We start from the raw sequence: 18,794 nt of genomic DNA on the forward strand, positions 1-18,794 counted from the left end.
GCAGATACCGATAGTATTTTAGCCTCACCTTTTGGCCCGCTCCTTGGGGTACGGTCTGAAGGGCACACTGCGGCGGCAGCCACAGCGCCGGCCCGGCCTCTGGTCGGCGTGGGGCGTGGGTGGGGGGTGGAGTTTGCGTTCTGGGCGTCAAGCCGCGGGCCGGCAGCGCCACCTAGTGGCAATATGCAGCCATGCCAGGAGACGTGCTTTTTGCCTTCCTGGGCTCTCAGGATTGCAAATCAGGCTCCCTCCAAGGGCTCAGACTGTGGGAGGCCATCGCCGGGAACCAGCAGCCCCATATTACTGTGCACGTCCCAGGCCCCAGGCGGATGGTAGGCAGGGCAGGGGCTTGGAAGGAACCAGGTTCTGGGGCTGCTGGTGGAGCCACTTGGTATACAATTTACTAGTCTGGCCTCAGTTTTCTCCATCTGCAAAATAGGCAATCATAAAAATAAGTCTTTCCACACACAGAATTGAAGTGAAACTCAAAGGAGATGGGGAAAGGGAATGTGGAAGAGTTGAGAGCTGGATCTTTCTCACGAGATGATAGGTAGAACCGTGTGAGCTAAGAATGAACTGGGTAAGCCCTGCTGACAGGAACAAGGGACATGGATGAGGCCAGAATGGTAGGTAGGACCTCCAATGCCAGGCTAGCACGTGGGGGACCAAGGGCCTTGGAGTCAGACATGTTCTCAAATCCTGGCAGTATCACTTACTAGATGGGGGACCCTAGGCACGTTCCTCAACCCTTCTGATCCCAGTTCCCTTTTCTATAACATGGTTATTATGGACCATCATTATAGGTGAAAATAGATGAGCATGGAGCCGGTGCACAACAAGCATGAAAAAGGGGGGCAGCTGTTACCTGATTGATTCTGTGGGACAGTGGAGAGAGGTCACCCAAAGAAGGGGTCATCTTCTCAAAGACAGGAGTGGAGGAGGGATAAATTAGGAGGTTAGGGTTAACATACACACACTACTATATATAAAATAGATAACCAACAAGGAGCTACTGTACTGCACAGGAAACTCTACCCAATATTTTGTAATAACTTATAAGGGAAAAGAATCTGAAAAGAATAGATTTATATTATATTACCAATATATCATCAGTTATAGATATGTAACTGTGCTGTATACCTGAAACACAACATTGTAAATCAACTATACTTCAATAAATATATATAGATATACATACACACGCATAGATAAAAAAGGAAATGCAAAGTAAGATCACAACGATTTATCACCACACACCCATTACAATGACCAACATTTAAGAGACTGGCCATATCAAATACTGGCAAGGATGTAGAGGAACAGGGACTCTACACTACTGGTCAGGATATAAAATCATGCAACCACTTTGGAAAATACTTTGGCAGTTTCTTATAACATAAACCTAAACATACACTTACCATATGATCCAGCTATTCCACTCCTAGATATTTACCCAAGGGAAATGAAAGTATACTTCTGTACAAAGACAGGTACATGGATGGTCATAGCAACTTTATTTGTATTAAAAACAACCCAAAACCTGGAAACAACACAAATGTCCATCAATAGGTGATCGGATAAACTATGGCAAAGCCATACAAAGGAATACTACTCAGCAATACAAAGGAATGGACTACTGATCCGTGCTAGGAAATGAATGAAACTCAAAATAATTACGTTAAGCAAAAAACGGCAGACAGAGAGAAGAATCCATGCTGTACGAATCCACTTACATAAAATTTTGGAAAATATAATGTATAGAGACAGAAAGATCCATGGTCACCTGGAGATGGGTTAGCGGGTGCTGAGAAGGGCTATAAAGAAGGAATCCCCAAGGGGCAAGAGGAAATTTCTTTAGCATGATGGGGTTGTTCATTATCTCTATCGTGATGATGGTTTGACAGTGATATGCTTGTCACGTTAAATGTGTGTGGTTTATTTTAGGTTGAATATACCTCAATATACTGTTAAAACAAAGTTTGGAGAATACTATTTGGAATTTTTTTACTAACCCAGTCTTCCTTAATGCATTTTATTGTTTTGTTTTTCTTATAAATATATGAGAACCAAAAAAGTCCCAAATCAAAGCCTACAGATCTCCCCCGGCTTCACAAATATTGTGGGCTGCACTGATATCATCATTTTCTGTGTGTGCCACGGTGAGGGAAAATGACTCACTTTGAGGGTCATTCTTCCATCCTTGTGTTACAAGGGGTCAGGATGATGTAACTGCTTTTGAAGCACAAAGGGTGCAAAGCAGGGGCATCCCAACCACAGGACTGAGAAAGGCCTCTCCATGGGTTCCGTTTGTTTTCAGGAGAGGTGAGTGGCTGAGGTTTCGAAAAAAAAAGAAGAGCTAAGTGTCCACGGCACTCAGCCTCCTGTGGGCACCAACCTGTGATCCCTGGTGCACAGAAGCAGCAGTGGGAGGTAGAGGGGTGTTGGTGAGTGGTGGTGAGAAGACGGAGGACAAGGTGACCAGAAGTCTCCAGGTTCCAGGGTAATGTGACTTTGGATAAGCAGACTCAGTGCAGTCCCAACCCCTTCGGTGCCTCTGCCATCTTGCTGTCCCAAAGGCAGCTGCCACACCCTCTGAGCAGAGAGAATCCTCAGAGAACAGCCAGAGCCAGGGTGCCACGAGGCCACCAGCCAGACACAGAGTTTGACCTGGCCTTGAATGCACTGGTCAAAATGGGGACCAGGCAGAGGCTCCAGCAGCGGCTGCAATGGCCACCCCATGGGGACAGCTACAGTAACAGCCATCCCAGGTTTTGCACGCTTAGTACCACGTGTCCATACGAGTCAACAGAATCGGTACAGCAGAGGGGCTGCATGCCAGGGAGATTCTACCCAGGTTCACATCACGGCTTTGTCACTTACCAGCCGTGTGCTTTGGGCAAGTTACTTAACCACAATATGCCTCAGTCTCTCCTCAATAAAATGGAGATAACAGGATTTACCACATACAGTTGTAAGGATTAAAGGAGTTAATATCTATGTTTAGACAAGTTTCTGAGACAGAGTGTGCTCAGTGATGTGCTTGCTATTGTTGCATTATTCTATCCTTTAAAAAAAAAAATCCCTCTTCTGCTCTTTCCTACACATCAGAAAACGCAGGCTTGTACATATGGCCAACCAGGCATCCTACCTCTTGTGGGTGTGATGGGCAGTTCCTTTAACACTCTTAAATTGAATTCTTCAGGTTTGGGGCTCATGCTGTTTATTTCTATTGCCCTGGCTACCAAGAACCTCACAGCAAATCTAGAACTCAACTCTTGGGGCAGGAAGGCTTGGGTGGACTGATCCACGCAGGTCCTGCCGTCTCCAGCAGGGGGCGACCAGCACCATCCTTTGCTAGGCAGTGAGCACCGTCCAGCCCCACCCCAGGCCCTGGAACAACGGGCTGTTTACAGTCCGATGCTATCCAGGTGCTTTCATCCTGTCCCCGAGAGTTCCTGCTGATGTTGGGGGTAGGGCCTCCCTAGGCCTGCAGAGACAAACCTTCCCTCGCTGGTCAGGCCTCTGGAACCCCCAGGGGCTTTTGAGCCACGTGCAGCCTCTAGAGGAGCAGGTGATAAGTTACCAATGACCCACCCACCTCCAAGTCTTCTGACCTCTGGCTCCTCCATCCTGAGTCATGTCCCCCCTGTGCTGACCCCTGACCCTCCCATCCCCAGCCCCTGTGCACTTCTGCCATGTCCTGCCCACACTCACCAGTTTTTACTAAATAAAGCACGTTTTGTTTGGTTAAAAAAAAAAAGAGAGTCACTCCAGTTCTATAGCCCAAAGGTCGAGGGTGGATCTGTGGGCACTGCTCCTTCCCGGACCCCTGACTTTCCTAGTTCCCATCTACCCCACTTCCCGGAAGAGAAGACTCATGCCAGTGTGGCTTGGCCTCAGTTTCCCAGTCTGTAAAATAGGTTGTCATCTCTGCCTCTTTCTCTGAGGTTTCCCGCAAGTGAATTCCTGGCAGGAAGGATGGGCACAGGAGGCTCCAGGCCCGGTCCACAAACCAAAGGGTGAGAGAGGCCATTCCAAGCTGGGAACAGGCAGCCTCGGTTGATCCTCCTGGGCCTCAGTGTCCCAAACTGTCCCAAATCTTGGTCTCAGGGTGGCTCCCCTTCAATCTTTGCACCAACAAGGGGTTTCCAAGCCCAACTTGGGGTCTTCCTCACTCTCGACCCAAACAGCACAAACAAAAAACCAGAAAAAAAAAATCATGTCTTTATTGTCTGATTAATAAACTGGCTTGGAGGGGGAAGAGGAATGGGGCTTTGAATACAGCTAGCCTTGATTAGTCAGAAACTCCTGTTAACTGTGTACAAAATGAATGTTATAAAATCAGGTACAAAACAGGGTCAACAAAGCAGCAGCCCTGGGGTGGTCTCAAGGGACCCGGGAGGCTGAGAAACGGACCCAACGTGGCCTCAGGGTGAGGCCGAAGGACTGGGGCCTGGGGTCTGCACCCCACCCCTCTGCTCCTTCACCTCGGGGCACACATGCTCTCCTCCCTCCCCGATTACAAATCACTACAAAACTGCCCTCAAAGGGGCACAAACACCAAAGCCAAGGCACTACCAGAAATGAAATGGGTTCGGAGCCCAGCGCCAAGCTCCCCCTTCCCCAGCAGCCGGAGCCTGGAGGAGGGGTGCCCTGTTCCCCACACCCCACGCCCAGCAGGGTGGGCACGCACAGAATTCAGCAGCTGGGGAGGAGCTCCGCCCCCCAGACAGGCGTTGGCCTGGGAGCCCTGAGCAAACACAGCCATGGCTTTGGTCAGTGCTGAATGTGGAGAGAGGGGCCACAGTCCTATCTGGCCCCCACGACGTGGCCTGCGCAGAGATGTCCTGTCACGGTCCTTCTGGAGCTGCCGCCCCAGGCCACGGCCCTAATTGGGATAGCACATGCAGCACCCCGCGCCTGCTGCCTCCACGCTGGGTTTGGTGCTGGGTCCCAGGAGCCCATCGGTGACAGAGTGCTCCGTGATGATGTCCTCCACCCGGGTGATGTACAGGAATGTCAGCAGCACCCCCAGGAACTGAGGAGAATGGGCAGGGCGGGTGAGAGCCTGCTGGCCATCTGGGTGGCCCTCTCCGGCAGTCCCGAGCCCCCACTTCCCCAATGGCCCCAGCCTGCCGGGAAATCCCAGAGACCCTCCATTCTGCGACTCCTATTCCCCCCCCAGCTATGTCACTCACTTTCTAGGCCATTCACCCCCTCCTTCCAGCCCTCCAGCCCTCCCAGGGTGAGCCCAGGTGGCTGGTCCAAGAGCTCTCTTCACCCCAGCCCTTTGTGCCTACTCTGCACTCTGTAATCACCGAGCCACACATCATCTGAAGCCACAGCCTGCCCACACCATCCCCACCTTTAGCTCCCCTCCCTGGGGGCGGGGGGGGGGGGGACCAGCACACCTGGGGGAGCAGGATGCCTAGCAGGAGGCCCGCCATGATGGTGTAGTTGTCCATGAACCAGATGAGCACGGCGTTGGTGCAGCCCCGCACGTAGATGACATTCTGCACGCTGAGGCGCTGCCGGGGAGGAGCCTGGCTGAGCACTCGCCTGGGAGCCCTGGTCCCAACTCTGCCACTCACCCCAGGTCCAGGCGAGTCCCTCAGCCTCTCTGGGCCTCAGTTTCTCGTATGCAATGTGATGAGAAGGTGGCTCTAGATCACTGGGTCTCAGCAGGCGGTACCGCTCCCTAGAGAGCACTGCGGACATTGTTTGTGGTGGCACTTCCGGTTACCACTGCGATCGGGGCTGGGGGCTGAGGGACTGTAGAGCTCAGGGCAATCCTACTCCACGGACAACTTCCCAGACTACCTGCCTCTTAGATGTCCCCTGGGCATCTGGATGGGTGAAAACCCATCCATAATTATCTGAGCCCAAAGCCTAACTCCAGGGACATAAAAACCAAAGTGTTTTCTGCATGTTTTTACTAGGTACTGAATTCTGTAGAAAGAATATTAGATAAAGTAAGGAATAATTATACTTTATTTTGTTTGCAACTTTATCAAGAATTGTTCACCATTTTGAAAAACCATGTCAATGGCAAAAATACGCCCATGGTAATGCAAGTTGTCCACACAACACCCCTCCCAAGTATCAGAAGCCCCTGGCAGTGTAAACACCCAACCACTTCGTTTTCTCTATCTAGTGCCTGAGTATGTACGTGTTGAAATATGGTACATGGTTGTAAATTGTTTTATCTTATTTCTCCTTTTATCTCAAATCATTACATTACCTGTTTTGGAATTACGTGTGTAGGAAGGTTATATTATCTGTGGATTTCACTTTGGAATAATAAATAGGGCATTACCAAGTGTTTAATGTAAAAACTGGCCATTGGGTTTGATGGCTGGAGAACCACTGCTGGTCTGTGGCTCTGCATGTTAAACGTGGGTCAGAATCACCTGCCGGCGCCACCCCAAGAATGCCCGTTTCTAAGAAGTTCCCAGGTCGGGGGCGGGGGGGTGGAAGGCGCTGCTGTTGCTGCTGGTCGGGGGACCTCACTTTGAGAACCACTGCTCAGAGGCATCTCAAGTCGTCACTACTTTCAGCTTCCTTCTCAGCACCACCCCAGCTTGTCTCCAAGTCCAGGAGAAATGCCCAGGAAGCTGAGCCAGGAGGGACCTTCCAGAGGCTCTCTTCCCCAAGGGACTCCTGGGTCCCAGGCTGAGGAAGCCAGCGTGCGTCATCTGCAAATGGGCAGCTCCGAGGGCAGAGGCAGGCGGGTGCTGAGCGCGGCCGGGCACAGGGACATGCTGGGGGCACTGGCAGGGGCACGGTGGCCTCGGTGGCCTCACACGTTAGGTGCTTGGCACATCCTGGCAGCCAGCCTTTCCCAGCCTGGGGGGATTCTTGGCTCCCCGAGTCCTGTTCTGGGTAAGGCAGAAAACCTGGGCAGTCCCTGGCTCCTTTTCACAGCCAGGAATGTTGGGAAATCTCAGCAGCCAGGAGCCTCACCCCTGGTAGCCCCTCTGATCACCCTGGAGATGGGACAGGAAGGGCAACCTTTCTGGAGGAAAGAGATTTCAAAGACGTTACCTCCTTGTCAATAGTTCTGTAGCCGCACATGGTGTTGACAACTTCTGTCTGAAACAGAAATGTGTATTAGCTAACACTTACATAGTGTTTACCGTAGAAGACATTTGTTCCCCCTGACCCCCATTTTATAGTGCACAGAGAGTTGCACTGCCCAGTATGGATGGAGCTGAGATTCCCACCCCGGCAGCCTGGCTCAAGTCTGCATCTTAACCTCCCGCCTCCAAGAAATGCACAGGGAGGACAGGCGGGAAGGCCAGTTCCGTGGCGCTTCGGTGGGAGGCCCACTGCTCCACCCGTGGCAGCCTAGGAACCCAGAGGAAAGGGCACTGCCCCAGGCTCCCTCAGTGCAGCTGCCCCAGAGCCCAAGCTTTGCTGATATGGTTATGGGTTGTCTGAGGTCAGGGCTGGGCTGCTCCCACTACGCTGGCTCTTATGAAAGAAAATCCCAGACCACAGCCAGGGCCCTGGCCAGCTGGGGATTACCTGACGGCAAAGCCAGGCCTCTGACCACACTTCCCTGTTCCTGCAGACAGCCACCCACCAGTGGAAGGACCGCCCAACCTCCTTCCTGGGAAGAGAGCTGCTCTCAGGAACTCCCAGCGGCTGACTAATCTAGGCGCAGGGGAAGCTGTGGTCGGCCCTAGACCCATCAAATCTCTTCCCAGCAGACCTATAACACAGGACTGGCAGGGGCACTTCCCATCATTGCCTGAGCCCTTGTATAGTTTCCTCTATTTTCTAGAAGGTGAGAGAAGGCTCGATGTCCCGGTCCCATCCCTTCACATCTAAGTGAAAGCTGCTGTGGGACCAGGGTGCCACAGGTTCCAGCAGTAATGCAGGACAGCGGAGTGGCCAGTGTGGTCTCTGGCATCATGTTACCTGGTCCAGGTCCTGCTCTGCCACTTAGGAGCTCTGTGACCAACCTTAGGTGGGCTGCTGAGGGACTAGCAGATGCAGGCACTCAATAAGGATTTGTTGAATTGAATGAATGAATGAATAGCCTCCCTGGTCTCTTCCATAAAGCAATGGTGATCTAAGAATGTACCCCACGGAGCTGTTTTGAATATAAAGTGAGATATACACGTAAAGGGCTTATCCCAGGGCTGGGCACATGGCAGAACACAGACACGCTGGCTGGAGTGACTTTGGACACGATCCCAGTCCCTGGAAGGCAAGGAGGGCTGTCTACTCTCTTTCCAAAAGAGTGGGTTGAACCTCAGGCGTCATCTAGATCTGTCTAAATGTCAGGGCCTGATGTGTGGGCAAAATAACCTCTCTCAGTCTAGACTGTCCCCCAGGAGCCCTCAGACCCCAAAACACCGAGCATCCACTTCCTGTCAGTTGGCATTTGTGGCCCCCCAGGCCAAGAACATGACCCCCAGGGAGAAGGTCAGGCCTGGGGAGCAAGTGCACGAGGGCATGATGGGAACAGGTGCTTCCTACCTCATTTGTTCATTCATTCAGTCATTACTGAACAAATACTGAGCACTCATTATGTACCATTCTCTGTTCTAGGTGTTGGGAATACAGAAGAACAAAAAAAGGTCCTTGACTTCATGGAACTTTTATTCTAGGGAAGGAGACAGACAATGAACATAATAAACAAGTAAGCTATATGGTATATAAGAAGGTGACAAGAATAAACTTACTCTTCACTGCGCTTCCAGCCCTGGAGGTAGAACCACAGCTCCTGCCCCTCAGGGAACAGACATGCAGCAGCAGAGGCCTCCCTAACCCTAGAGCCCAGAACTCTTCTCTAGGCCCCAGGGTGACTCACCTAGATATCTATGCAAACATTAATTCTGGGTGGTTTTTTAATGAGATTAACATTTTTTGTTTTTGTTTTAATTAATTTATTTAGTTTATTTATTTTTGCCTGCATTGGGTATTCGTTGCGGCATGCAGGCTTTCTCTAGTTGCAGTGAGCGGAGGCTACTTTTCATTGCGGTGCACGGGCTTCTCACTGCGGTGGCTTCTCTTGTTGTGGAGCACGGGCTCTAGGCGCTTGGGCTCCAGTAGTTGTGGCACACGGGCTCAGTAGTTGTGGCTCACGGGCTCAGCAGTTGTGGCACACGGGCTTAGTTGCTCTGCGGCATGTGGGATCTTCGCGGACCAGGGCTCGAACCCGTGTCCCCTGCACTGGCAGGTGGATTCTTAACCACTGCGCCACCAGGGAAGCCCCCAATGAGATTAACATTTAAATCAGTAGCCTGAGTAAAGCAGATTGCCCTCCCTAACGTGGGCGGGCCTCATCCAATCAGTCGATGGTCTGAATAGAAAAAAAGGGCGGCCCTTCCCCCAAGTAAGGGAGAATTCTTCCTGCCTGACTTCAAACCTGAACTGAAACACTGGGTCTTCCTGGGCCTTGAGCCTGCCAGCCTTAAAACAGGAACTACAGGGCTTCCCTGGTGGCGCAGTGGTTGAGAGTCCGCCTGCCGATGCAGGGGACACAGGTTCGTGCCCCGGTCTGGGAAGATCCCACATGCCGTGGTGCAGCTGGGCCCGTGAGCCATGGCCGCTGAGCTTGCGCACCCGGAGCCTGTGCTCCGCAACAGGAGAGGCCACAACAGTGAGAGGCCCGCGTACCAAAAAAAAAAAAAAAAAAGCAGGAACTACATCATCAGCTCTCCTGGTTCTCAGGCCTGTGCACTCAGACTGAAACTAAACCATTGGCTCTCCTGGGGCTCTCGCTTGCCGACTCACCCTGCAGATCTTGGGACTTGCCTGCCTCCATAATTCTGTGAGTCAGTTTCCTATAATAAATCTCTTTACACACACACACACATCCTATTGGTTCTGTTTCTCTGCTGAACAAGCCAGCAAGTCCCTTCCGGGTGGGACACTCCTCATGTAATGCCTGGTGCATGTGGAGGGTATGAAGACCTGTTCCCCTTGCCCCAATATGGGACAACTCTGAAGGATCATCCCAGGACATTCCTGGAGAGGCAGCTGAGGCCCCCATTGAGCCTGCATCATTGCTCAACCTCTCCCACTGCCCAGCCCAGCTTCTGTCACCTCCCTTACAGGTGTCAATCCTGAGCGCACCTCCTACTAAACCTCCTGCTCACTAACCAGCGTGTCAGAGCCCACTTCCCGGACAGCCTTAGCTGTGACACCTGGACCACTGCACTAGCCCCTAACCAGACTCCCCACGTCACCTCTGCTCCCATAGCAGACAGGGTGGTCCTGGTAAAGCCTAAGTAAGATCTGCTACTCAGCTACTAAAGCCCTGTCACTTGACTGCTTGTCACTCAAGGGAACCTAAGTCCTGACCACGGCCATCAGGGCACCCATGACCTCCCTGACTTTGTCTGCCACTCTCCTCCCCCACACTCACTCTGCTCCAGCCACACTGGTCTCTGCACTGTTTCTCAAACTCACCAGGGCAACTCCCACCTCAGGGCCTTTGCACTTGCTGCTCTCTCTGCCAGGAGTTCCCATCCCCAGATACACATGGCTCACTCCCTCACTTCCTTCAGGGTTTTACTGAGAACCTACATTCTCAGTATCTAAAATTGCAATCCTCCACGCCCCTGCTTTATTTTTCTCCTTAGCATTTATCATCTTCTAGCATACTATCTCTTTTACTTATTTATTTTTCTTGTCAGTTCTACCCACTAGAAAGAATGTCAGCTCCATGCAGGCAAAAGTTCTCTGTGTGTTTTCTGTATCCTCAGAATGTAGAACCACATCTGGCAGGTCCTCAATAAATACTCGTTGAATGAATGAATGAATACAAGCTGGGCTTCCACATCTCAACCTGGACCTTCAGGTGCCACTGCCTTGGGTGATGAAGTTCAGGGTCACCCCCCTGTAGGCCTCCCTAAAAATCCCAGGCTCTTCCCCAGCACTCCCCTTGCACAGAAAGCTACCCTAAAATGGCAGCTACAATTCCCAAACAAACCTCCCCTCCTGGCCCAGCCTTTTTAGGGCTAATGCACTTGGCACTGGCTCCCTGACTCACTGGGTGAGGCCCCCACCCCTACCAGCAGCTGCGTGGTTTACAGAATCCGGAAGTGGGCACAGAATGGTGGAGCATCAGAAGAGAAATTTTCCATGACTCTTCAGGGTGTGAGTAATTGCAAAGCTCTCCGCCTCATTCCAACCCAGAAGCCATGCAGTTTTGGGACACATTACTCAAACACAGGATTGACCAAGCCTCTCATTTATTAGCAGTGACAGCACAGGGCAGTCTCCCAAGTGGCCAAGGAGGCAACAGAGCTGAGAGGATCCCACTGGGGAGAGGCGGAGGCTGACGGTTACATCACCAGACCCCTTCCAAATACCCTGTTGCTGATGGTGACCAGGACGTCAAGCCCAAAGTCCACCAGCAATGCCCACAGTGCAGGCCCTGCTCTGGTCCTCTGGCTACGGCTGTCAAGCCAGCCACCCTGCTAAGCCCCCCGGCCTGGACCCTCTCCTACTCCTTGCCTGGCTTGCACAGGAGTCCAGGGTGCAGCTCTGACAATGGCTGCCTGAATTTCATCCCAGCCCCATCAACCTTGGGCAAAGCACCTAACCTTTTGATTCCTCAGTTTTCTCATCTGTACAGTGGGTGAAATAACGGTACCTACCTCACAGGGTTGTTGAAAAGACTAAATGAGTTAATACAACTAAAGAACCTAGAAAAGGCCAGCACATGGTAAGTGCTCAGTAGATGTTAACGACCGCTACTAATAAGACAAGACTTCCCCGCCCCCCTTCCCAGATTCACCCCCTTTAGTAGCCCTCGAGGCTCAGGAAGCCTCGACAATGACCACCACCTCCTGCCTGCCGCACCCAACCATCCCCACCACCCGTCCTGAAAGGTGAGAGAAGTGTCTGACCAGCCGGGAAGCCCCAGGAGCAGTGGGTACCGTGTTTCTGAAGCAGCAGGTGTAGGGCACCCCGCAGGCCAGGGGTCCGGGGGCACTGCAATCGTGGTACTGGTTTTTGCTCCAATCTCGGTAGTCTTCTCCGCCACAGCACTTAAACTGAGGGATGAAACAAGCGGGGAAGAGAGCTGCCATCACCGCCGGGGCCCCAGGCAGACGGCAGGGAGGGGCCCTGCCGGGGGATGGACGATGTGATTTATGATGGGGGTCACCCTGGTAGGGGGAGCTACAGGCAGCAAATGAGGCATCCGTTGTGGGGTCAGAGTTCGCCAAAAGCGGCATGGCTGCCCAACAGGTAGTGAGCGCCCCGTCACTGGAGAGGCATGCAAGCCAAGGCTGGGTAGCCTTTTGGTGGGATAGCGGGGTGGTGGCTAAACACTGGAGGGAACATCCTTCCTTGACAACCGGACTCCATCTTCACATCCCCAGGGCAGGCGCTCAACCCGAGGAGCTGGCCTTTAAGGTCCCGGAGAACAGGATTCTAGGGAAGCCCCACAACCCAGGGGTCCCTGAACCACACTGACCTTCTCCTCACCTGCCCCAGCTCTGCCTGTCCTGCCCTTAGCAAAGGGGCACACACCTCACACCCTGGCCTGGGCTCAGGACTGAAGCGATGGCACAGCTGGCATCATTTTCCCCTTAGCTTAGCCCCTCCCTGCATCTCCCCCTGTACAGATGCCAACGCCTGGGGGAAGCAGTTACTCCACTGAGATGCTGGTGTGTGCCGGGCATTGTTCTGTGTGCCAGAGAGACAAGGGGCAGCCAAAGCACCACAGCCCTGCCCATATGGGACACATCTGCAGAGGGAGACAGAGAGGAATCAGCGTTGTGAAAAGGACAGTGAGGTAGTGCTGGGTACCAGGGATACGGCAAACAGGGGAAGGAGCGGGGAGGTCGGGAAAGGCCTGAGGAGATGTCATTTAATCTGAAATAGGAACAGGAAAAAGCCGGTCAAGACATGCAAAGACCCCACGCAGAGACGAGGTGGTTATATTTCAGCAGCAGGTGTGCCTGGAGCAGAGCCAGCAAGAATGGAGGACATGAGGCCAGACCGTGAAAGCCCTGTCAGCCGGAACCAGCAGGGAGCTGGGATGGTATTCTGAGTGACGGAAAGTCACTGCAGGGTTTATTAACCAGGGGAGTGATATGATCCAAGGTCTTAGTAAAAACACAAAGCAGATACCCTTTCAGAGTCCCCATAGAGCCTTTTAGGTTATCAGTTTGAGGGATCTGGAAGTGCCTCTTTGGGGTACAGTGCAAAGGGCATTTGCTTTGCCATCAGACAGGCCAGAGTTCAAATCCTCACACTACCGGTAACTCCATGCTGTGTGACTTTGGGCAAGTCAGTGACCCTCTCTGTGCCTCAGATCCTCAACCGTAAAGCAGGAAGAGCAACGTCAGCTTTGCACAGCTGAGCTGAGAATTACAAAGGGAAGCCATGCATGAGGCATTCAGCACCAAGCAGGGTGCCCAGTGAGCATGAGTCATGCCGCCATTCCACCCTGGAAGAAATGAAAATTGCGAGCCAGCTGAAGGTTGGTTCCAATAAAAGCATTTTGCTCCACTTGATGGCCAGAGCTGGCAGGCACATCCCTGGCAAAGAAGGGCCTCCCGGAGGCTGCACCTGCTGTGACTACATGGAAGGCCTGAGCCAAGGGTGTGGCCACTACGGGTGGCCCTGGGTGCGGTGAGACGTTTGTCCCCACTGAGGGCTAGCACGGGGATCAGGCCAGCTGACGCCCCCAAGGTCACGTCCAGAGAAGCGCTGCCAGGGCTGAGCGGGCCCTCGGCCCTCAAACTCTGCTTGTCCTCACCTAGTAGGACATGAGGATGATGACCACTGCAGCTGACACCGACCTAGGTCTCATCATTTGCCTGGCACTGCTCTAACCACCTCTGAAACAGGTCGAGGCAATCTCGCAACGACGCCAGGAGGAAGGGACCATTAGTAGCCCCTTGAGGCAGATGAGGAGGCTAAGGCGCAGGAGGACTAAGTGAGCTTGATGTGTAGAAGCCCCCCGAGGGCAGCAGCTTGCCCTGCAACTGCTATTATTATTACACCCACAGATTTGGGTGGACCTTGGGAAGAGGGATGACATCCCCAAAGGACAATTATCACATTCAAAGAAGCGTCATCGAGGAAAAGGAGAAGTCTTGTGCTGTTTCCCCATGCAGGGGGAAGTGGAGTCGGGGAAGAGCTCTCTCCCCGTCGGGGCTGTCCTGGACTTGGCAAGGCAGTGAGCTCCCCATCACTAAAGGGTCCTGGCAGGGGGAACTTTGAACTGGGTGGCTTGGAGGTCACTCCCACCTCAAAGAAGAAGGATCTTTACCCACTGGAGAGGGGCACACTGAGGCACGGCCAGGTGGCTTGTAGCTACCCCTGACCTTGTTCTTTTTTTTTTTTTCCAGGAGGGGAGGGCCTGTGTACCTGGAGAGGAACAGGTAGGGCAAGTATATTGTGGGGGAAGCACACGGGTAGAGAGCTGGTTGAAAAGGTCAGGCCCTGGCATCCCTACCCTTGGCGGCCATCCATGGCCCACCCTTGCCTCCCAATGTGGCCAGCCACCTGCTTTGGGAATGGATAAGCCATGTGACCCTCACCCCGACCCTCTTGAGCAGGGTCCCCTGTAGGGGACAAAGGGCATGGGAGGCAGATGTCTGACCCAAAGCGCCTGGCTCACCTCCTTCTGAACAAAGTCCATGATGTTTTTGAAGTCCAGATCGTCATAGTAGTTCTCGATGCCTCTTCGAATGTTGTCATTCAGAAAGTCGATGGTCTATTTAGACAGAGAAATTACAAAGGAAGAAGAGCACACATCCCCAGAGTCCCACCCGAGATTTCCCAAAAGTCGGGATTGAACCAGAGTGCCCACAGGCCCAGGTGGCCCCTGCCCCTACCTGCACAAAGCACCCCTTCCATGCCCCCAGTGCCCATCGGATGCAGGAATGGTGCACCCCATTCCTTTACAGATCAAACAACCCATCCAGGCCAGGGCTGGGACTCAGCTGCTCAGGTTCCTGGCCTGGCGCTCCTTCTACTGCCAAAGACAGGCCTGTGCTGGAACCTTCCCTTTGCCCTCCAGGCCTTCTCTCCACTCTTCTCTCCTATCCAAGCTCTTGTTCTACAGATAAGGAGGCCCAGAGAGGGAGCTTGATTCTCCCCAGATCACCGAGCAGGTCTCAGCACTGGTTAGGGGCCCGGCCAGGTCTCCTGACTCTCCTCCGGGCCTCTCTCTGTCACTGCAGGGAGATGACGGGGCCCACCTCCCTCTCGGGCTGGGACAATCCCCACCGGGTAGGGCGCTGGCAGGCCGCCCTGTCCCAGTCACACTGGGCCTTCTGGATCAACAGCCCGGCTGTTGTACTGGGATCCAGGAGCACAAAAGGCCCCACAGCAGGAAGGGATGGGGCGGGAGCGTGGGCAGCCCAGCTCCACACTGGCAGCGACAATCGGGGCTTTCAGAGCAGGAAGGCCCGTGTCTCATCAGAGATTGTGCTGGCACAAAGGGTGCATTCTCAGCTCTGGAGCCGGACGATTCCCGGGGGAGGTGCCCTCAGGGTACATGGGGACAGCAGGGCCCTGGGTTCCAGGCCCCAGCCTGGGACTGCAGGCCCCATCACAGCTACTCCTCCTCTCTGGGCCTCAGTTTCCCACTTGTGAACCAACCCTGCAGGCCTATGTTTAAGACACCTCCAAGCTCTGAAGATCAAAGACTAGGCTGCAAGGGGCTGTCAGGCCTCATGGTCCCTGCAGCCACGCAGGCCTCGGGCACTTCCTTTAACTTCCGGGCCTCCATTTCTTCCTCTACGGAATGGGGGCTGGCAGTGGGGGAGAACCCTCTGCCTGGGAGGGGTTGGAGATTCAAATAAACTAAATCTACAAAAGTGCTTAGCAGGACGCCAGGCACGTAGTGAGCCCTGCTGTTATTATGATAGGTCTTTCTTTTTCCAGGAGACAGATACCCTGTGGTATCACTTCATACCCATTACGTCATCAGTGGAAAATGGCTAATCCCAGAAGAAATTAAGGCCGTAAGTCTTGTCCAAGAGCTGGGCCCTAGCCTGGGACCCCTCACAAACACCCTGCAGCCCAAAGAGGTGATGTGACGTGTCCAAGGTCACCCTGCTGATCACTGGCAGAGAGATGCTGGAACCAAAGCGTCAAACTCCCGGCCTGATACACTTTAAGAAGCCAAGATAAGTATCTGTATAACTGATTTACTTTGCTTTATACCAGAAACTAACACAACATTGTAAATCAACTATATACTCCAATAAAAATTAAAAACAAAAACAAACTCTGTGTGGGGATAGGTTATCCAAGGTAACTCCTCTGTAAAATGAGAAACAATATTAACCACCTTAGACTCATAAAAGATCATGTGTTACCAATGATTAAAGCTAATATGGAAAACAGGAAAAAAAGAAGCCAAGATAAGAACCCAAGGTTCAGATTGGGGCCATCTCCCCAAACCATCTCCAGTATCAAAAAGAGAGGAATGAAGGATGTGACAGCCATCTCCTTCCTGAAACTCAGACACTGCTCAAAGCCAAGGTGACAGAGGAGACTGGCTCAGGGAAACCGATCTCTGTGGCCAGAAGGAAAACCCTCTGCTGATGAAAATCAGCCGCTCAGGAGCAGACCTGGGAGCTGCAGGCCTCGGGAGGCACAGGGCCAGCCCCCTTCCCGTGTGAGAGGCTCTGCAGTCACCAGCCCTCAGCCCTGCCCAGGTCTGGCACTGGATCCCACCCAGGGCAGGGGCTCAGTGGCAGGGCTGCTTGCTGGCCACTCGACCTGGGCAGAGCAGGAGGCTGCCTGGCCTCAGGCCACCCTTCCCAGAGGCTCCCAGGTCCTGCAGCCTTTCCGACCTTGGGTACCTGCTCCTCTGGGTGATGAAGGGACAGGCCAGCCAGCTGGAGCATGGTTGGGGGTGTCGAAGAAAACAGGACACCAGGCAGGATCAGTCTGTCACACAGGGCAGGGCAAGGGAATGAGCTCGTAGTGTTCAATGGCATGGTATAAGGGGCCCTTGGCTGAAGTGAGGAGCAGGGGATGATGTCCAAGGTCAGGGACATGTCTAGGGCCACACTCATGGGAGGCGGGGTGGCTTCCTTCCACTCTCAAGGCACTGCGGACCGTCCTGGTCCACCTACCCCAGCCCATCGGCTCACCCCTCAGCCCTCCCACTGGGTCACATGCTGTTGGGAAACAGGGTGGGATGAGGGCAGGAGGCCCAGGGCAGGGAGGAAGACAGGCGGCAGAGGGGACGCTCAGTGGCCCAAAGGGGAAAGGCTCTCCCTCCCTCTTTGGTGAGCAGCCCTGACCTCCCTCCCCAAACCAGCTCAGTCTCTGAGCATTTTCCAAAGGCACGGACTCCAAAAGAGCCCTCTTTGTGCAAATCAGGCCTTCCATCTGGTTAGCTGAACCGGGACCCTGTGGGGAAGGGAGGCCCCGCTGGAGGCCTCTCGGGATGGACAGGAGGAACAGATGGTCCCAGGCTCCACAGGCGGCAGCTGCCCCCAGTTCCCATCAGAGAGCTCTTTAGGTTGTGCTGGTTCTTGCACGTGTGCACTGCCTTTGGCACCGTGCGTGTGCGTGTGCGCGTGCATGCCCATGCCAGAGACGTGTGTAGAATGCTTGGGTGGTTCCTGTGGGGGTGGAGGGCATACAGGTCATTAATTAACTCTAATTAAGTGTAAAGCACGGTGCTTATATCCCACAACGTCCTGAGGGACTGGGGGAGCCGCTGAGAGGACGCGCCCTGTGGGAGCGTGGAAGGGAAAAGAGAATTCTGGCTTTCTCTGCTGCGTCCAGAGGCCAAACGCACACAGTGCCAGCCCCACCCTGCTCTAAACCAGGTCACACAGCAGGGGCAGCTCCAATGAGGACTGGAAAACCACCTTTCACAAATGGCTGGCATGGCCTCAGAGGCACGTGGCCCGGGCTAAATTAAGCAGAGAGTGAGCGAGCATCAAAGGCCATGGGATTTTCAGAGCACATTGTTCAAGCCACCAGACTCAAGCTACAAAGAGCTGCCCTTTCTAGTTCTTTCTTTTAATCTAGTTTTAAAGATATCTGAAGCCTCTGCATCACTGCTCTCAGTGGAGGCACTTGGAGAGTTTTTAAATGAAGGAGGAGAAGAGCGAAGGGATGTCAGATTGCTTCTGGAGGTCATGAAAATGTTCTCAAATCGACAGTGGTGATGGTTGCACGTATCTGAATGTACACTTTAAATGAGCGAATTGTATGGCATGTGAATTAAATATCAATAAAGCCTTTTTTTTTAGCCTAAATAAATGAGGAACTGGAGGGGTGGGGGGCATGGGGCAGCAGCTCCCCCAGGACGGCAGGGGTGGAAGGGCTGGCTGGCAGCCGGAGCCTCCCACCAGGCCTCTGGGGACGCAGCTGTCCTAGTTTCCTACAGGCTGCCAGCCGGCTTCCATCGCTTCATGTCCGCTTCTGAGGCCCATGCTGGGGAGGCCCAACAGCTGGCAGCTCAGCTCTCATAACGCAGAGGCGGGTGCTCAGCCTAGGACTTCCTTCCTCCCTTAGTGCCTGGGCTGAGCCAGCATCTCTGGGCTCCCCACAGTACCCCCAGAAGGTGGGGATCCATCCTTGTTGCCTCCAGACCCCAGCCTCTGCTCCAGCCCTGAGATGGGCCCCATCAGACAACCAAGGGTTGAGAGGAACCCAGGGAGTGAGAAGGAAAGAGGTGCAAACTCTGCAAGGTTCTCTGGAATACCCGGCTGGAGGTCACAGGATTAATCCCCATGGTGGGGGAGGGTTACGCTTTGGTCTCCCAGGTGTTTGGGGCTCCAGCTCTCACTCCCACAGTGGGAGGCACCAGCTATGGGAATCTGTCCACAACAGTGCAG

The 18,794-nt window shown here is 53.4% G+C and overlaps 1 protein-coding gene across 1 annotated transcript in view; it reads right to left on the minus strand.

Moving 5' to 3' along the window:
• Window positions 1-4,203: 4,203 nt before the first annotated feature.
• TSPAN15 (tetraspanin 15) overlaps window positions 4,204-18,794 on the minus strand; it is a 49,785-nt gene continuing 35,194 nt past the window's right edge. Inside the window, exons 4-8 of the mRNA XM_079900717.1 lie at window positions 14,600-14,695; window positions 11,901-12,017; window positions 7,045-7,092; window positions 5,412-5,528; window positions 4,204-5,038 (exon numbers count right to left, since the gene is read on the minus strand). Of these exons, the coding sequence (XP_079756843.1) occupies window positions 4,889-5,038; window positions 5,412-5,528; window positions 7,045-7,092; window positions 11,901-12,017; window positions 14,600-14,695 (528 nt within the window). The 3' untranslated portion in view covers window positions 4,204-4,888. The remainder of the gene's footprint in view (window positions 5,039-5,411; window positions 5,529-7,044; window positions 7,093-11,900; window positions 12,018-14,599; window positions 14,696-18,794) is intronic.

This window comes from Stenella coeruleoalba, assembly GCF_951394435.1.
Source record: "Stenella coeruleoalba genome assembly, chromosome: 16".
NCBI lineage: Eukaryota > Metazoa > Chordata > Mammalia > Artiodactyla > Delphinidae > Stenella > Stenella coeruleoalba.